The sequence below is a fragment of the Thermothielavioides terrestris genome, chromosome 6, assembly GCF_000226115.1.
Source record: "Thermothielavioides terrestris NRRL 8126 chromosome 6, complete sequence".
NCBI classification, from domain to species: Eukaryota; Fungi; Ascomycota; class Sordariomycetes; order Sordariales; family Chaetomiaceae; genus Thermothielavioides; species Thermothielavioides terrestris.
Window position 1 is genome coordinate 3,255,778 of NC_016462.1, and position 13,664 is coordinate 3,269,441.

At 36.5% G+C, this 13,664-nt stretch overlaps 2 protein-coding genes across 2 annotated transcripts; both read right to left on the reverse strand.

Moving 5' to 3' along the window:
• Positions 1 to 1,003: 1,003 nt before the first annotated feature.
• THITE_2124765 (uncharacterized protein) lies at positions 1,004 to 1,264 on the reverse strand. The gene has a single exon (XM_003658178.1). The coding sequence runs from the start codon at positions 1,252 to 1,254 to the stop codon at positions 1,102 to 1,104; it is 153 nt and encodes a 50-aa protein (XP_003658226.1). The 5' UTR covers positions 1,255 to 1,264; the 3' UTR covers positions 1,004 to 1,101.
• Positions 1,265 to 11,360: 10,096 nt separating this feature from the next.
• THITE_2058789 (uncharacterized protein) lies at positions 11,361 to 11,555 on the reverse strand (the record flags this gene model as incomplete). The annotated part of the gene is made up of 1 exon (XM_003658179.1): positions 11,361 to 11,555. A coding segment is annotated over one exon (195 nt), but the record flags the coding sequence as incomplete, so codon positions are not given.
• Between the last annotated feature and the right edge of the window lie 2,109 nt (positions 11,556 to 13,664).

Here is a 13,664-nt window from a genome sequence, read left to right on the forward strand (position 1 = left end):
GCTATAGTAGCTAATTACATCGTCTTTTATACTCCTCTACCTCCTTAATATATATATCCTATCCTTGCTACTATACTAGATACTTATACTTATAGACGAAGGTGTAGTTATATAGGTCGTATAATAGTAGGCAAAGTAGCTGCTTAGGCTTAGTAGGCTCTTTATAAAGGCGCTTACTATAGTACTATACCGAGGGTAATATATAGCTAGATAATATAAGCGATCTTTGTATCTACAAATGCTTCTATATTAGCGAGTAAAGTATCTTAAGATAGTTTAGCCTCCTTATAAGCGTATAGACAAGCGTCTCCTCTTCCTAGAGGTAGAGATTAAGTGCTATTGTCCTAAGTACCGCCTATACTAAGGCCCTAAGCTTTTTAACCTATATACTACTAAGGAGGTATTTCTAGTCGAACTTGTCTATAGGGGCGTCGACGAGCTTTTGAGCTATAGTCGCCTATATTATAGCGATCTCTATAATCTTAACCTCAACGTTCGCCTAGGTCGATATATTGTTAAGATCCTCTGCTAGTATAGCCAATAGTCCTAAAGTAGTATTTTAGTCCTCTAGTTAAAGTAATAGAACGGCCTTAAATACTAAAAATGTAGCTTATAACTATTGTCTAAGGTCGTCTATAAGGTCTTACAAAGATAGCTCGCTACTATTAGGAGCGGGGGCTCCTAGAAGGAAGGGGGTATACGTTGAAGTGACGGAGTACGAGCAAGGCATACGCAGAGCACGCGCTTTAGGGTAGCTACGAGGTAGGGGGGGTGCGGGTAGTTGCATTGAACGCTGGCCTCTCTCACTGCCTGTGGGTTCTATCCTCCTTATCTCTCCCATCCTGGCCCTCGATCTTCCTCCGCATCGGCCAGCCTCTATTCCTGAGCTCGCAGATCCTTTCCTAGGCCATCCTGTGGCGCCTATATAGCTCCCTGAGTGCGCCTAATCCGCTCTGTTGCCGACCCAATGTCTCAGTTCCCCGCACTTGCTTAGCCTGATGCCCCGCACTTCGCTCAGCTCTATGCCCCTCCGATCGCTCCTCCGGGTGGCTCGCGTGATCCAGGCTACTGACGTACGCCCTAGTGGCGTACGTAGATGACCTACGTAGTGCCCTGTGGTTGGCCAGGCTGTGCCGGGTGCCGGATGCAGGGCGAGGTGGTCGGGCCGAGGGTTGTGCCAGGTGCCAAGGCGCGTTCCGAGGGCTGTGCCGGGTGCCGAGGCGGGTCCCGCGGGTTAGGGTGGTTCCGGGGCATGACAGCTACTTAGCTATCCGTCTAGCAGGAGCTCTATAATCCTATAGTAGTACGCTTAGTATACTATCTTTTACTTTGATTAAAGTATAAGGATTAGCTATATAGTAGCGATTAATCCTTTCTCGCTCTAGTCAAAGATTTAGGCTTACCTAAATAATACTAAGTATATAGCTAAGATCCTAAGTTCTACGTCGTTGAACTAGTTGTAGATATATATAGGCAAGTCGTCGAGCCTAAGAATATCTAGCTTATTAAGTGTAAATACGTCGTTGGCCTAGATGATCTTAATCACCTTATCTTTGTTATACTCTAAGAGTATAGAATATATAGGTTCTTAGGTTAAAGACAATAGGTTTAGAGGAAGCTTATATATCTTATCTTTGTTCTATTATAGCAAAGAGATTCTTTTAATGTAGAGTAGGCAATCTTTAAAGGTACTAAGAGTATTCCTATAAGCTTCTAACTATAAGTGCAATATACATTGCTATATAACCTTTTTACTATCTCCCTAATATAGTTGAAGCTAAAGCATCTTAAATTACATTAGTCTATCTAGAAGGCGGGGCTAAAGCTCTTAAAGAAAAGCTTATATAAACTCTAGGACGAACTATCTATACTCCTATCCTATACTTTACTAAGGGTAGTAGACAATTACCTCTTTATATAGCTACGACTAAGGGAATCTATAGACGGACTAGAAGGCGATCTAGACCTTTAATAAGATATCGATATATATCTTTATATTTTTAAGTATAGAGTTAAAGTAGTAAAGCTAGCCTATAACTTAATCGAAGATTATAATAGTCTAATACCTTCTATCAATAAAGCAAAGAAAGACCTAGAAATGACAATAGTTAGTAATAACCTTTTAGTTAGACCGGTAGAACTCCTTTAGTATAGGACTAGTATCTAAGATAGGCTATAGATAAAACTAGAGATAGTCTTTATAAGGACAAAAGAAAACCTATATAATATCTAAAATTATTTAGCCCTCTAGCTATTCCTTAGCGAGTAGTATACCTTCTATATCGAAGAGCGAAATACCTATATCTATAAAACTAATCTTAAAAAATTGATCTATTATATACCTTTCCTTTAGCTAGCTTAGGAATAGATAGCTTACAATCTTAGGGTTTATACTAAGCCGAGGGCTCTAAATCTAATTAGGTCGCTAGTTGATTATATTTTATAAGTACTTCTTTAGGGTTTATAGAAATAGAAAAAGCTTAGGACTAGTCTCCTTAGGGTAACTTAGTATCTTTAAGTCTAGCTTTTGCTTTATAAAAGAGGTATAATACCTCGCTTAATCGCTATCTTCTACTAGCCTCTATAAACCTAGTGGTATATAAAATTTAAGCTCTCTAAGTAGCTACTTCTATCTTAGGGCAACGGTTATATCGGCCTAAAATTATATAGGCCCTACGAAATTAGGAATCCTATAACGACCTATAGCGATACTTATAATAGTATATAAAAATTTAGCTTAATAGAAAAGTCGCTCTCTAGGTAAAAAGATCTAGACTGATTAAAGCGATTGTAAGAAAATCTAAAGTGTAGTAAACGAAGCGAAAGAAATAGTTGATTGTAAAAGAGCTAGTAGGAGGATTAAAAAAAGGGGTAGACAAGCCTTTAAAGGTAGGAGGGCTACTTAGCTCTTTCCTAATCTAGGTAAAAAAAAAAATAGATAAGGCCTATAGCGCCTGCTAATTGGCTAGAGATAGGCTAGAAAAGAGCGTTTGCCTCCTAAATTCTTAAGGCCTTCCTCTCCTCCTTACTATCTTAGAACTATTTCCTTCCTCTAACCTTCTTACTACCTTATTCTAGTACCTTCGTCTCTCTAAATAGATTAAGTTCTTAGTAGTCGAGTCTTCTACTTCCCTTTTAAATTTATATATAGCTTCTATATATAAATTCGTAACCTAAAACCAAGATGTTAAATAACTAGTATACCTACAATGTCTTATAGGAAATTACTAATAAAGTAGACGACTAAAGGCCTTTATTATATAGGATTATAAATCGCTAGATCGATCTTTTGCTAGTACTGAAAACGAACATTTTTATAGCCTAGAAGTACATTTAGGTAGTTCAAAGTAAGATAAAGGATCTGCTAATGCCAAAAGATAAACGTTATACTAACAAGTATACTACAATCTTAGTTAAATATAAGGCTATCTATAGTATAATTAAGATCTTTCAACTAAATGTTAGGCTACTATATATCTAATAGGTCCTACTAAGCAACTAGTAAGATTAATATAAAATATAGCAATCGGTTTATATTGACGATAGGCTAATTAATATAATTAAATAGCATTATAACACCTTAGTGCTTTGTCTAATATATATAGAGCATTATAATAATAGACCGTTTAAACGTTGAATATACTATCTTACTATATATTTAAACTGAGCTTTAGCTCTTTTAATCTAGGTATAGAGTTATAAATAAATACTATATTTCCCTTTTATATTTGCCTTTTAAGTAGAAGAAGACTAATACTCCTATAGTAATAAAGTTCTTTACTAAAGCTATAAACTATTGTACTAGCGTTCAACAACTCCTTTTAATAAAGATAGGGATATCTATATAATCTAGCCCTTTAATAGCTACGCTTCTTTTACTCCTCTCTTTATTAACAAGTATACCAACTATATTTAGTTAGAGAAGGAATATACCTAGACTTATATCTATAGGAATAATCAAAAGCACCTAGCTTAGGATTTAATTTTATAGAGCTATCTCCTATATAATCTAAAGAATAATCCTAGGTTGAAGCTATACCTAGAAGAAGTAGGCTAAAAGTAGTTTATCTCGCTAAAGGATACTATTAAAGAGTAGATAGTATAGTACTAGGTTAACTATAAAAGCTTATACTACTAAAGGACAGAGACAACGAACAGAGATAGGCAAGGGGTAGGATATAGCCTAGGAGCTTAGCCTATAGACAGTAGATTAAAAGACTATATACCCTAATTATAGATTTTTCTTAGCCTTGACTTTAGCTCTAAGAAACTTAGTCCTATATAATAGAAACTATCTATCTAGAGGGCAAAAGTGAAAAGAAAAAGGTATAAATGACTATAAGGCCCCTAAAAGTAAGGTTACTCCCTAGGAGGAAAACTTAGATATTAGCGAAAAAAAATAAGGTCCTAAAGGCTAAAAATAAACAAAAGATAATAGATAGACAAAGACTAAGTAAAATATAACTAACAAAGATATTACTAACGAGTAGAAGGCCAATATAACAATAGGTATTAGAAAGGAAACGTAGCTAAACGCTAGTGAAACTATTAAAGGCAATAGCTTCTATGCCCTCCCTCTCTTCTAGAATATACGTCCCTATACGTCTAGAGGGCCAATGTTAAAAATTAGGTAGTTTTCTATAGGGGATTTCAACGATAAACTTCTAACGAGGTCGCTCTTTCCTTACCCCCTTTACAATCGAGCGAGTCTAGCTAGCCTAAGGCGCTATAGTACGACTAAGGGTTTCTTCTTCAAAGACCTCCTCCTCAACTATAATCGTAGCGTCTTCTACACCGTCCTCTCTTATTAACCTATCGTCGTAATCGCTTATACTATAGATGTCGTTGTAATCTAGAACTACAATGCTATTATAGAGAAGCCTATTTAGGTAATTGACATAGCTACCTAGGCTAGTAAAGACGTAGGCACAGTCCCCCTCTACCTAGTTAAGGCTAGTGCTATCGGCGACACTATATTCCCTTTCACTATCGTCGGTAAGCGTCGAATAATGTACATTTATAGAATCTACACCCTTACTATGATTATCGTTACTACTAGTAGCTCCTAAGTAACTAGCATTTATAGAATCCTACTCCTCGTCGCTATAGCCTTTGTCGCTAACCTCGTTGCAATGCCTACCGTTATAGCGCTCCTCTCTATAATAGAATAAGGTCGGTCTATCCGCCTCTAGCTAAACGTTATCTAGTTTAAAGAATTTCTTTATTATTATTATTATTATTATTAATCTTATACTGAAGAGGTACTTAATACCTCGCCACTAAAGGCAAGCGGTCCCTCCACCTCTATATATACCACTTATATACAACGCTTATACTACGTTCCCGCTACGTAGGGCGGGCTTCCTTAATTCTTTCTCTCCAACTCGCTAGAACTTACCTTTCTAGCCTAGTAGCGACGGAGATATAGTATAGCGGCCTATATGGCCTGTTACGCACTACTTACGTATACGATATGCTCCTAGCGTAGGTGCTATAGCCGCTAGGCGCGCTATATACTCGCGAGGAGCGGCTAGAGGCCGACCTTTCTACGCCTCTTCCTCCTCTTCTTACGCCTCTTGTCTACGCCTAAGTCCTTGTAGCTAGCCGCTAGAGGCTCCTCTACTGTACTATCCTAGCTACTACGCTCCTACTATATACCTATAATGCTCTTTACTACTCCCTTATATCCCGCCTTGCCCTCGATGTTCAATTCGAGTGCTAGCTAGTACTCCTATAGGCGCCTAGTGCACATTAGCTATCCAATGATCCTCTAGGCGCCTCCCCTACTCCTAAGTAGTATAAGCAGTGTATATTAGTCTTAGACGTAGGGCCTCTCTACGGTAACCGCGGGGTCCCTATAGCGTATTGCAAAGTAGGCGATAGTCTTAGGTGCCTCGCTATAATAGTAAAGTGGTATAGACGTATCTAGTACCCCTTTCTAGAATAGGAACTGCCTAAGGCTAATAGCCCTAGTATACGCCTATATAAGGAGGGAGCTCTACACTTTACTAAGATCCTTATATACCTATAGCACCTAGGTAGAAGGCTCTAAGTTATATAGGTCTACTACTTCCCTATAGTATACTCTCTCTAGCCTCCTAATATCTATATAGTGTATCTATATCCCTTTATATACCTTCTACTCCTCTATTGTAGCTATATCTACATTGGTATATAGCTATAGCTCTTAGAGCCTTTTATTATTGTCTTTGTCGCTTTTGTTCTACGCCTTTGCCACTACCGCTAGGCGGTATATAAGGAGCTAGTCCTTGGCCTATAGTTGTCTTTACTTTATAAGAGACTCCCCCCTAGCCGGTCCCGCCGCTAGAGTATAACGTATATAGCGCCACTTCTTTAACCTTAACGCCACCTTTATATAGACATTGTATAAAAGCTATATAAGCCTAGTTTTCTAGAGCCTCTACTCAGTATATACCGCCTAGCGGTTAAGGTATAGATCGATAGGGGGTACCTAGGTCTTATTTTCTAGGTTATAGACTAGTATAGCCTTATATACGCTAGTAACCACCTAGAGGTAGCCCAACTATATTACGCTAAAGCTATATACAATCCTATAGAGAGTCCCTCCGATTAGTGTTAGAGTATACTATACTATTGCTCTATACAAAAGGACGCTCTTAATAACCTTTGTATAGATCTCCTAAGCTTATACGATATATACCCTATATATCTTTACTATAAGCCTTATAAAGGTAAACTTCTATATAGCTATTTTAGCTTTAACTACCTTCTTATGCGTCTAAAACGAGAGTTTATAGTCTAGCTATATACCTAGGAACCTCGCTAACTCTATAGGTACAAGTCTTAGCTAACCTTCGCTAAGGATATTAACGACCTCTATATATAGCTATTATACCTTTATAAAGTGGATAAGCTTACTCTTCGCTAGTTCGAACTATATCCCCTATTCTATAGCCTACTTCTTATATTTAGCAAACCCTCTCTCTAGTATATAGTAGTACACTAGCGTATCCTATCTAAATGTAAAAAGGTTAGTATTATCTATATACCTGACTATTAGAAGCCTAATATACGCCTCAAGGGCGTAGAACAGAGAGGTAATAAAGAGGATAAATAGCGCTAGCGATAGTAGCGAGCCCTATAATGTACCTTGCTATAGAGTTGTAGGCTTAGCTATAATCCTATTGAACTATAGGCGCGCTATACGATCTTTAAAGTAGCTCTTTAGGAATATAATTAGCTTTTTCTCAAAGCCTAGTTCCTAAAGTATATATAGCAGTTAGATCTAGTCGACCTAGTCGAAAGCGCTTTTCAAGTCCAGTTGCAATAGCGAAGTGTAGATGCTATACGCTTATACCGTCTTTACTACATTAGTCACTACCTAGATTGCTACCTCTATAGACCTATATTACTAGAACCCTATCTACATCTCTAAGAGCAGCTTATACGCCTTAGCTATATATATTACTTGGTCTACGATAGCCACTTTGATAATCTTGCCTACTACGCTAAATAGCGATATTAGGCAGTACACCCCTACTTCTATCAGCTGTTTTAGAGACTTCCCTAGCTTCCTAAGGACAACTACCTATATAATATAGAATTTATACGAGAAGTGCTCTAGCTTAAAATAAGTATATATAATCGCTATAAACACCTTCGACAATTTATCTTCTTTATTATAGGCCTTAAGGAACTTGTTGGTAAAGAGGTCCTCGCTAAACGCCTTATTTAATCCTATATAGCTTATAATCTCTATAATCTTAGTATTGTAGACCTCCTAGTTAATAGGCGTAGTATTATAAAAAGACCCTTTAGGCTAGTCTCAGTCGAGGATACTATTATACTACGCCTATAGTATAGGAAAGAAGCGCCCTACTAGCGCTTTAGCCTTCTAGGTATATATTACTATACTCTAGGGCTCGCTAAGCCCTAGCTAGAGCGCTAGCAACGTAGGAGGTTCAAGGCGTTAGTAGCTTCGAAGTTATACCTACCTCTTGATATCCTATATTAGCTTCTACTCTTTCGACGCTCTAACGAAAGAATAGCGCTAATATAGCGTCTATAACCGCCTAGTATAATGTTTAAACTACTATACTACTTCGCAATAGTATATTTAGGAGCTCGCTATATAGCTCGATCGCTAAGCGCGCTTAGCCCTCTTCGTTTCCTATATCGCCTCGTCAACTTTAAGGTTCTACTATAGCGTATAGAATCTCTAATTAAGCTTCTAGTATAGTACTACTACGTCTACGATACTAGTTAGCTTATATATCAAGGTATCTACTATATCTTTGAGCTACTCTACTATATCGACCTCCCTAAGCAAGGTAAAGAACTACGCCTCAGCTTTGTACCTTTTATAGTCCAATAGCGTCTAGCTATAGCCTAGCAACGTAGCAGCTTTGCCACTACTCCCCCTTAGCGGCACTTCAGCTATCTAAAGTATATAGTCTAAGCCTACTAAGTTGAATAGCCCTAGCTACTAAGTACCATTGCCCTACGTTACCTAGATATAGTTGATTGTACTATCTCTATTACTCTATTAAACCTAGGTAAGTATACTGCGAAGCGTATAGAGCTCGAGCTCCTATTCTACTACAATCTAGAGTAGCGCCCCCGCTAATTAGGAGGTTCTATTGTACTTGTCCTATATTGGGTAGTAAACATTAAAGTCGCCTATAAGTATATTACACCCTCTTAGCTCCTATTCTACTAAGGCGTAAAGTAGTAAACGCTACCCTAGCTCCTAGTTAGGCGAGTAGATAGACTATATTATAAAGAGGTCCAACCTCTCCTTTTTAAACGTTACTACTACCTAGTCTTCCCTAGCTTTGGTAGACTATATTATATAGTCGAAGCGCTTATTTATATACAACGCTACCCTACTAATACTATATATTATCTTATATTACCCACCTCGCCTATAGGGTAAAGTAGGCAAGGTTGTAGTCAAACAGATTAGTAGCTCTTAAATCGCTATTAGGTCGAACTCCTCTCTCCCCTTTAATGCCTAATTAAGGCGATATCTACTACTATCGGTATTCCAATAGAGTACCTTTAACGTTATAGCTATATACCCAGTATAGAGTAGGAGCCCTTAGTTATAACTACATTAAACTATAAAGCTAGCTTAGTTCTTATATTGTATAGGGGCGCTATACAAATAGCGCTCCTACTCTATACCCTAGCTCTCTAGAACGTTTATAAGAGTACCCTAAACTGGAATAGGTCTATACCGTTAAAGCGCCTTACCCTCTAAATGTCAATAGGCTAGCCTACCTTAGTAAAGTACTTCTTTAAGCACTACTCTCCTAACTTATCTTCCTAGCTTCTACGCTATATATTCGCCTCTATTACCATCGTTGCCCAAGGTTAAAGTATATAGAACATAAGTAGATAGTTAAGGAACTACTCTCTTATACACCTACGCTACTCCTATATAACCTTATAGCTTATATCGAAGGCTATATAGATACCTCTACAATTGATATACTTCGGCCAATACCTAGCTAGGTTAGTCTTTACTAAGCACTACGCCTCTTACTCCCTTATAGTACTACCATCGCTATACGCTATATAGGCGTAAACTAGACAATATACCTCCTCCTCTTTATAAAATACCGCCTTATACCCCTATTTCCTATATTTAAAGTATAAGATCGTATATATAGCGCCTTTAAAGCACTTGCAAAGGTAGACTATATAGTTAAGTAAAACACCCTAATCAATAAGCTTTATAGCTTCTTTGACTATATAAAGCTCGACCAATATATATATCGTATATAGCCCCTAATCGCCCTTAGTACTACCCTATAGTGTATATAGCCTCGTATATACGATCTAAACCTTATTCTCTCTTGCCAAGTCCGCTACTAAGCAGCCAAGGTTATCCCTATACCTCGCTAAGGCAGCTAGCTATATACCCTTCGCTAGTACTATAAAGGTATAGCGCTTAAACACTATAGTCGCCCTAAATATAGTAGTAACCTATACCTTATTATCTTTATCAACAAACTACGCCTAACGATCCTCCTTAAATATAATCACTACGTTCCTACTCTTCAATAGCTTCTATACTACGATAACGCTATTTCTACCACCCCCTATAGTCGCTCCCGTCGTAGCTATAGCTACATTTATCGCCTAGACTATATCCTCTATACTTCTATTGACAATATCTATAAATGCCTACCTAAGGTCGATTACAAACTTATAAAATAGCTTCCTTAGTATATACTATATATAGCTTTTAAGTAGCTAGGACACTAACGTCGTAGTTATACCCTGCCTTACTACCTAGGCCTAGGTCCTCGCCTATATACCTCTAACGCCTACCTATAGCCTAACTTTGCTCTTAATCTATATAACCTCCTCTTTTATATAGTCGACGCTTTTATATAGCTCGTATATATCGTAGGGGCAGTTTAGCTTATCTCGAAACACCTTACAATAGTATATATATACAATAGCCTATATATATAGCTATATCTTTAGCGACACTAAGGTGTAGAACTTTTATAAAAGCCTCGATCTTTTGTCGCTAGCGCCCTTAGTATATATATTCCAATCGTTCGTAGCTCCTATAGGAGGGAGCCCAAGTCTTTAGTCGCGTCGGTCAGGGTATTTATATACGTTAGCTATAATGTCACAACTTATAGCGCCTACTATCGGACCACCACTATCGCCACTACGACCTACATAGCTACTACGTCCCCTCTACAACATCGTAGATAGGGGCAATTAGGTGCACTAAGTACATTCACGTTGTCGAATTCGATTTTAACTCAACAGTTCCTTCGCAATCGGCGTTTAAGCGCAAAGAAGCTCCTTTCTTCCAAAGAATTTCTTTATATAATTCGGAGAATATAATATCTAGATAGATATACTATCTAAAGTCTCTAAGAAGTAAATGTCCTAGTCTTTAATTATTTAAATGTAGAATAGGCTGAACTAGCGATACTCTAGCTTCTGAACTAAGCTTATATCTAGCTAGTGCACATTGTTGTAGATAAGGATAAGATTATCGACGGATATAACTGTATTTTTAAAGCGAAATTTACATTTATAAGCCTTATTACAATGTTTAGCTATCTTTTCGTAGGCTATAGCAACCTATTTAATAGCAATTTTGCAATTATACTCTACTTCCTAGAGGATATAGGTATAGAGGGTAATAAGCTTTGTATAGACCTTTATAGGATCTTCTTCCTCTAACTAAGTATAGACAAAGTCCTAGGCAAGAATTCGCTATATAGGAACATTAAACTCAACTAGACTAATAGGCTTATAATTATAGGCAAGAAAAAAAGAAGATATTCTATAAGAGCCTCTAACATTGTATAATCTATATACAAAATATATAGAAGAAGCTCCTTCTACCTCTTTCCTATACTATTAGTTATCTTTATAAACGAGATAGCAATTAGGATATAGCTAGCCTCATTTATACCATTTATATACGAATTATATAGCGAAATAATAACTCTCTTAATACCTAGCTTACAAAGGATCTCCTTAACTTCGCCTTTGAACTTAGAGCCTTTATCGACAACTATAACTATAGGGTAACCCTAGCGATAAAGGATATACCGTAAGATAAAGGACTTAATAGACTTAAAGGACTTGTTCAATAGGATCTTAGCCTTGACGTATCTCGTAAAATTATTGCGAGCCTTAACAAAGAAATACTTCTTCTCCTTATAGCTAGACGGTATATATTAGATATTAAAGTACCATTTAGTAAAAGGAAAAGGCGAAGGCGCTATCCAACCTACTACTTCCTCGAACCTCTAGGCATTGTATATTTAATATAGTATATAAGCCTAAATTTAGTTTGCTATATCTTTATATATACTATACTAATAGTAGTAGCTCGTTACCCGTTAGTATATTAGCTCTTTTCTACAATAGCCAACCTTATTATAATACTAGTCGAAGATTAAACGCCTCTCCTTAAAGGTGTTAACAACGCGCCTATAACACTATATATAATTTATACTTTAGAGGAAAAGGTAATAATCTTTAACAAAGTACTTTAACACTTCCCTTTTAAGCTAACGTCATTTCTAGTATAGACTATAGCTAAATAGAGCTTTTATCGTCGATAAAAAGTAGACAATATCTTAGGAATACTAGGAGTAACTATCCTAAAGGCGGATAGGTTCTAGCTTCCCCTTTAGATATAAAGTCTCTTCGCCTATATAATTAACAAAGATTTAAACGTCGACCTAGTCGTTAATATCCTCTTTTAACTCCTTCTCTATGTAGTTAGAGGGCCTAGATAGCTTATAGGACAATATATCGGCTACAACGTTTTTAAGACCTAGGATATACTTGACTTTAAAGTCGAATAGGCGAATCTAGGTAATCCAATGTATTCTAAGAGCACCTAGAACATCGTTTATAGCACTATTGAGCTAATAGACTAAAACCAGAGTATCAGTCTCTACAATGAAATATATACTAAAGAGGTAGTAGTGAAAACGCTTTAGAAAGAAGAGTAGCCCCCTTAGCTCCCTCTTTATAGTATTATACCACTTTTCTACCTTTAACTAAATGCTGCTCTCGAACCTATATAGGTGTCTCTTACTATTAGGACCAACCTATTTGAGTATACTTCCCTAGCTAAGGATATTAGCGTTGTAAACTAGGAAGATTATACTATATCGTAGATCGCTATAGACAAATATTGTAAAGACTAAAGCAATAGTAATTTTCTCCTTTAGCTCGTCTATCGCCTTTTGCTTAGTAGGTCCCTAAGTCTACTTAGCGTCCTTCTTCATTAAGGTGTAAAGAGGAATTGTAATAATTGCAAAGCCTTTAATTTAAATCTAGTAGTATCCAACTATTCTAATAAAGGTATATACCTCTTTAACGTTAGAATAGGTCTTCTACTCCCTTATCTTAATCACTTTCACTTCTTTAGGAAAGTGCCTATTAAATATATAAAGATAACTAAGTAGAACTACTTTCAGCTATACCTATTTCGACTTTACTATAGCGATAGTTGTATCTACTAGCTCTATATTTAACAATACTATATCGATATTCTTAAGATACTCGACAATAAATTTACAACGTCCCCCTCTATCTAGACGGCTATTATAATTAGATTAAGGACCTTTCACTATAATATTGTCTAGGTAGATTCAATAGATATCTAAGATAAAGTTACTAAAGATCGTTGTTATAGCTTGCTAGAACTAGGCAATAGAATTTATACCTCCTATCAGTAATATATATATATAAAAGAGACTAATCGGCGTTGAAAAGGTCGTTAAATTGTAGCTTTACTTATCGAGATTAACCTAATTGTAACTAAAGAAGAGATCTAGGAGAGACATTAGCTTATAGCTACTAAAGTCTTTACTAAATTCCTCTATAGCAAGTGGAATAAAAGTATTATAGATCGTTATAATATTAGCCCTTTAAGTATCATTAATAAGCTATAATCCACTGTCTTTTTTAAAAATAAAGAACTAGTTATTATAATAGCTTATATAGCTATATTTAATAATCCTATATATCTACCTCTCTTTAAGTAGATTAATAACCTTCTATATTAGTAGCTTTGGAATTAGAATAGACTTACTCTACTAAGCCTTATATAAGATAGTCTTAATATACTAGAATAGGATAATATCCTTATAGATATATCTATACTTAATAAAATCCTATAT

Excerpts from the sequence above, each read along its gene's own strand:
- THITE_2124765 (XM_003658178.1), bottom strand. The coding sequence starts at position 1,254 with ATGCCCCGGAACCACCCTAACCCGCGGGACCCGCCTCGGCACCCGGCA.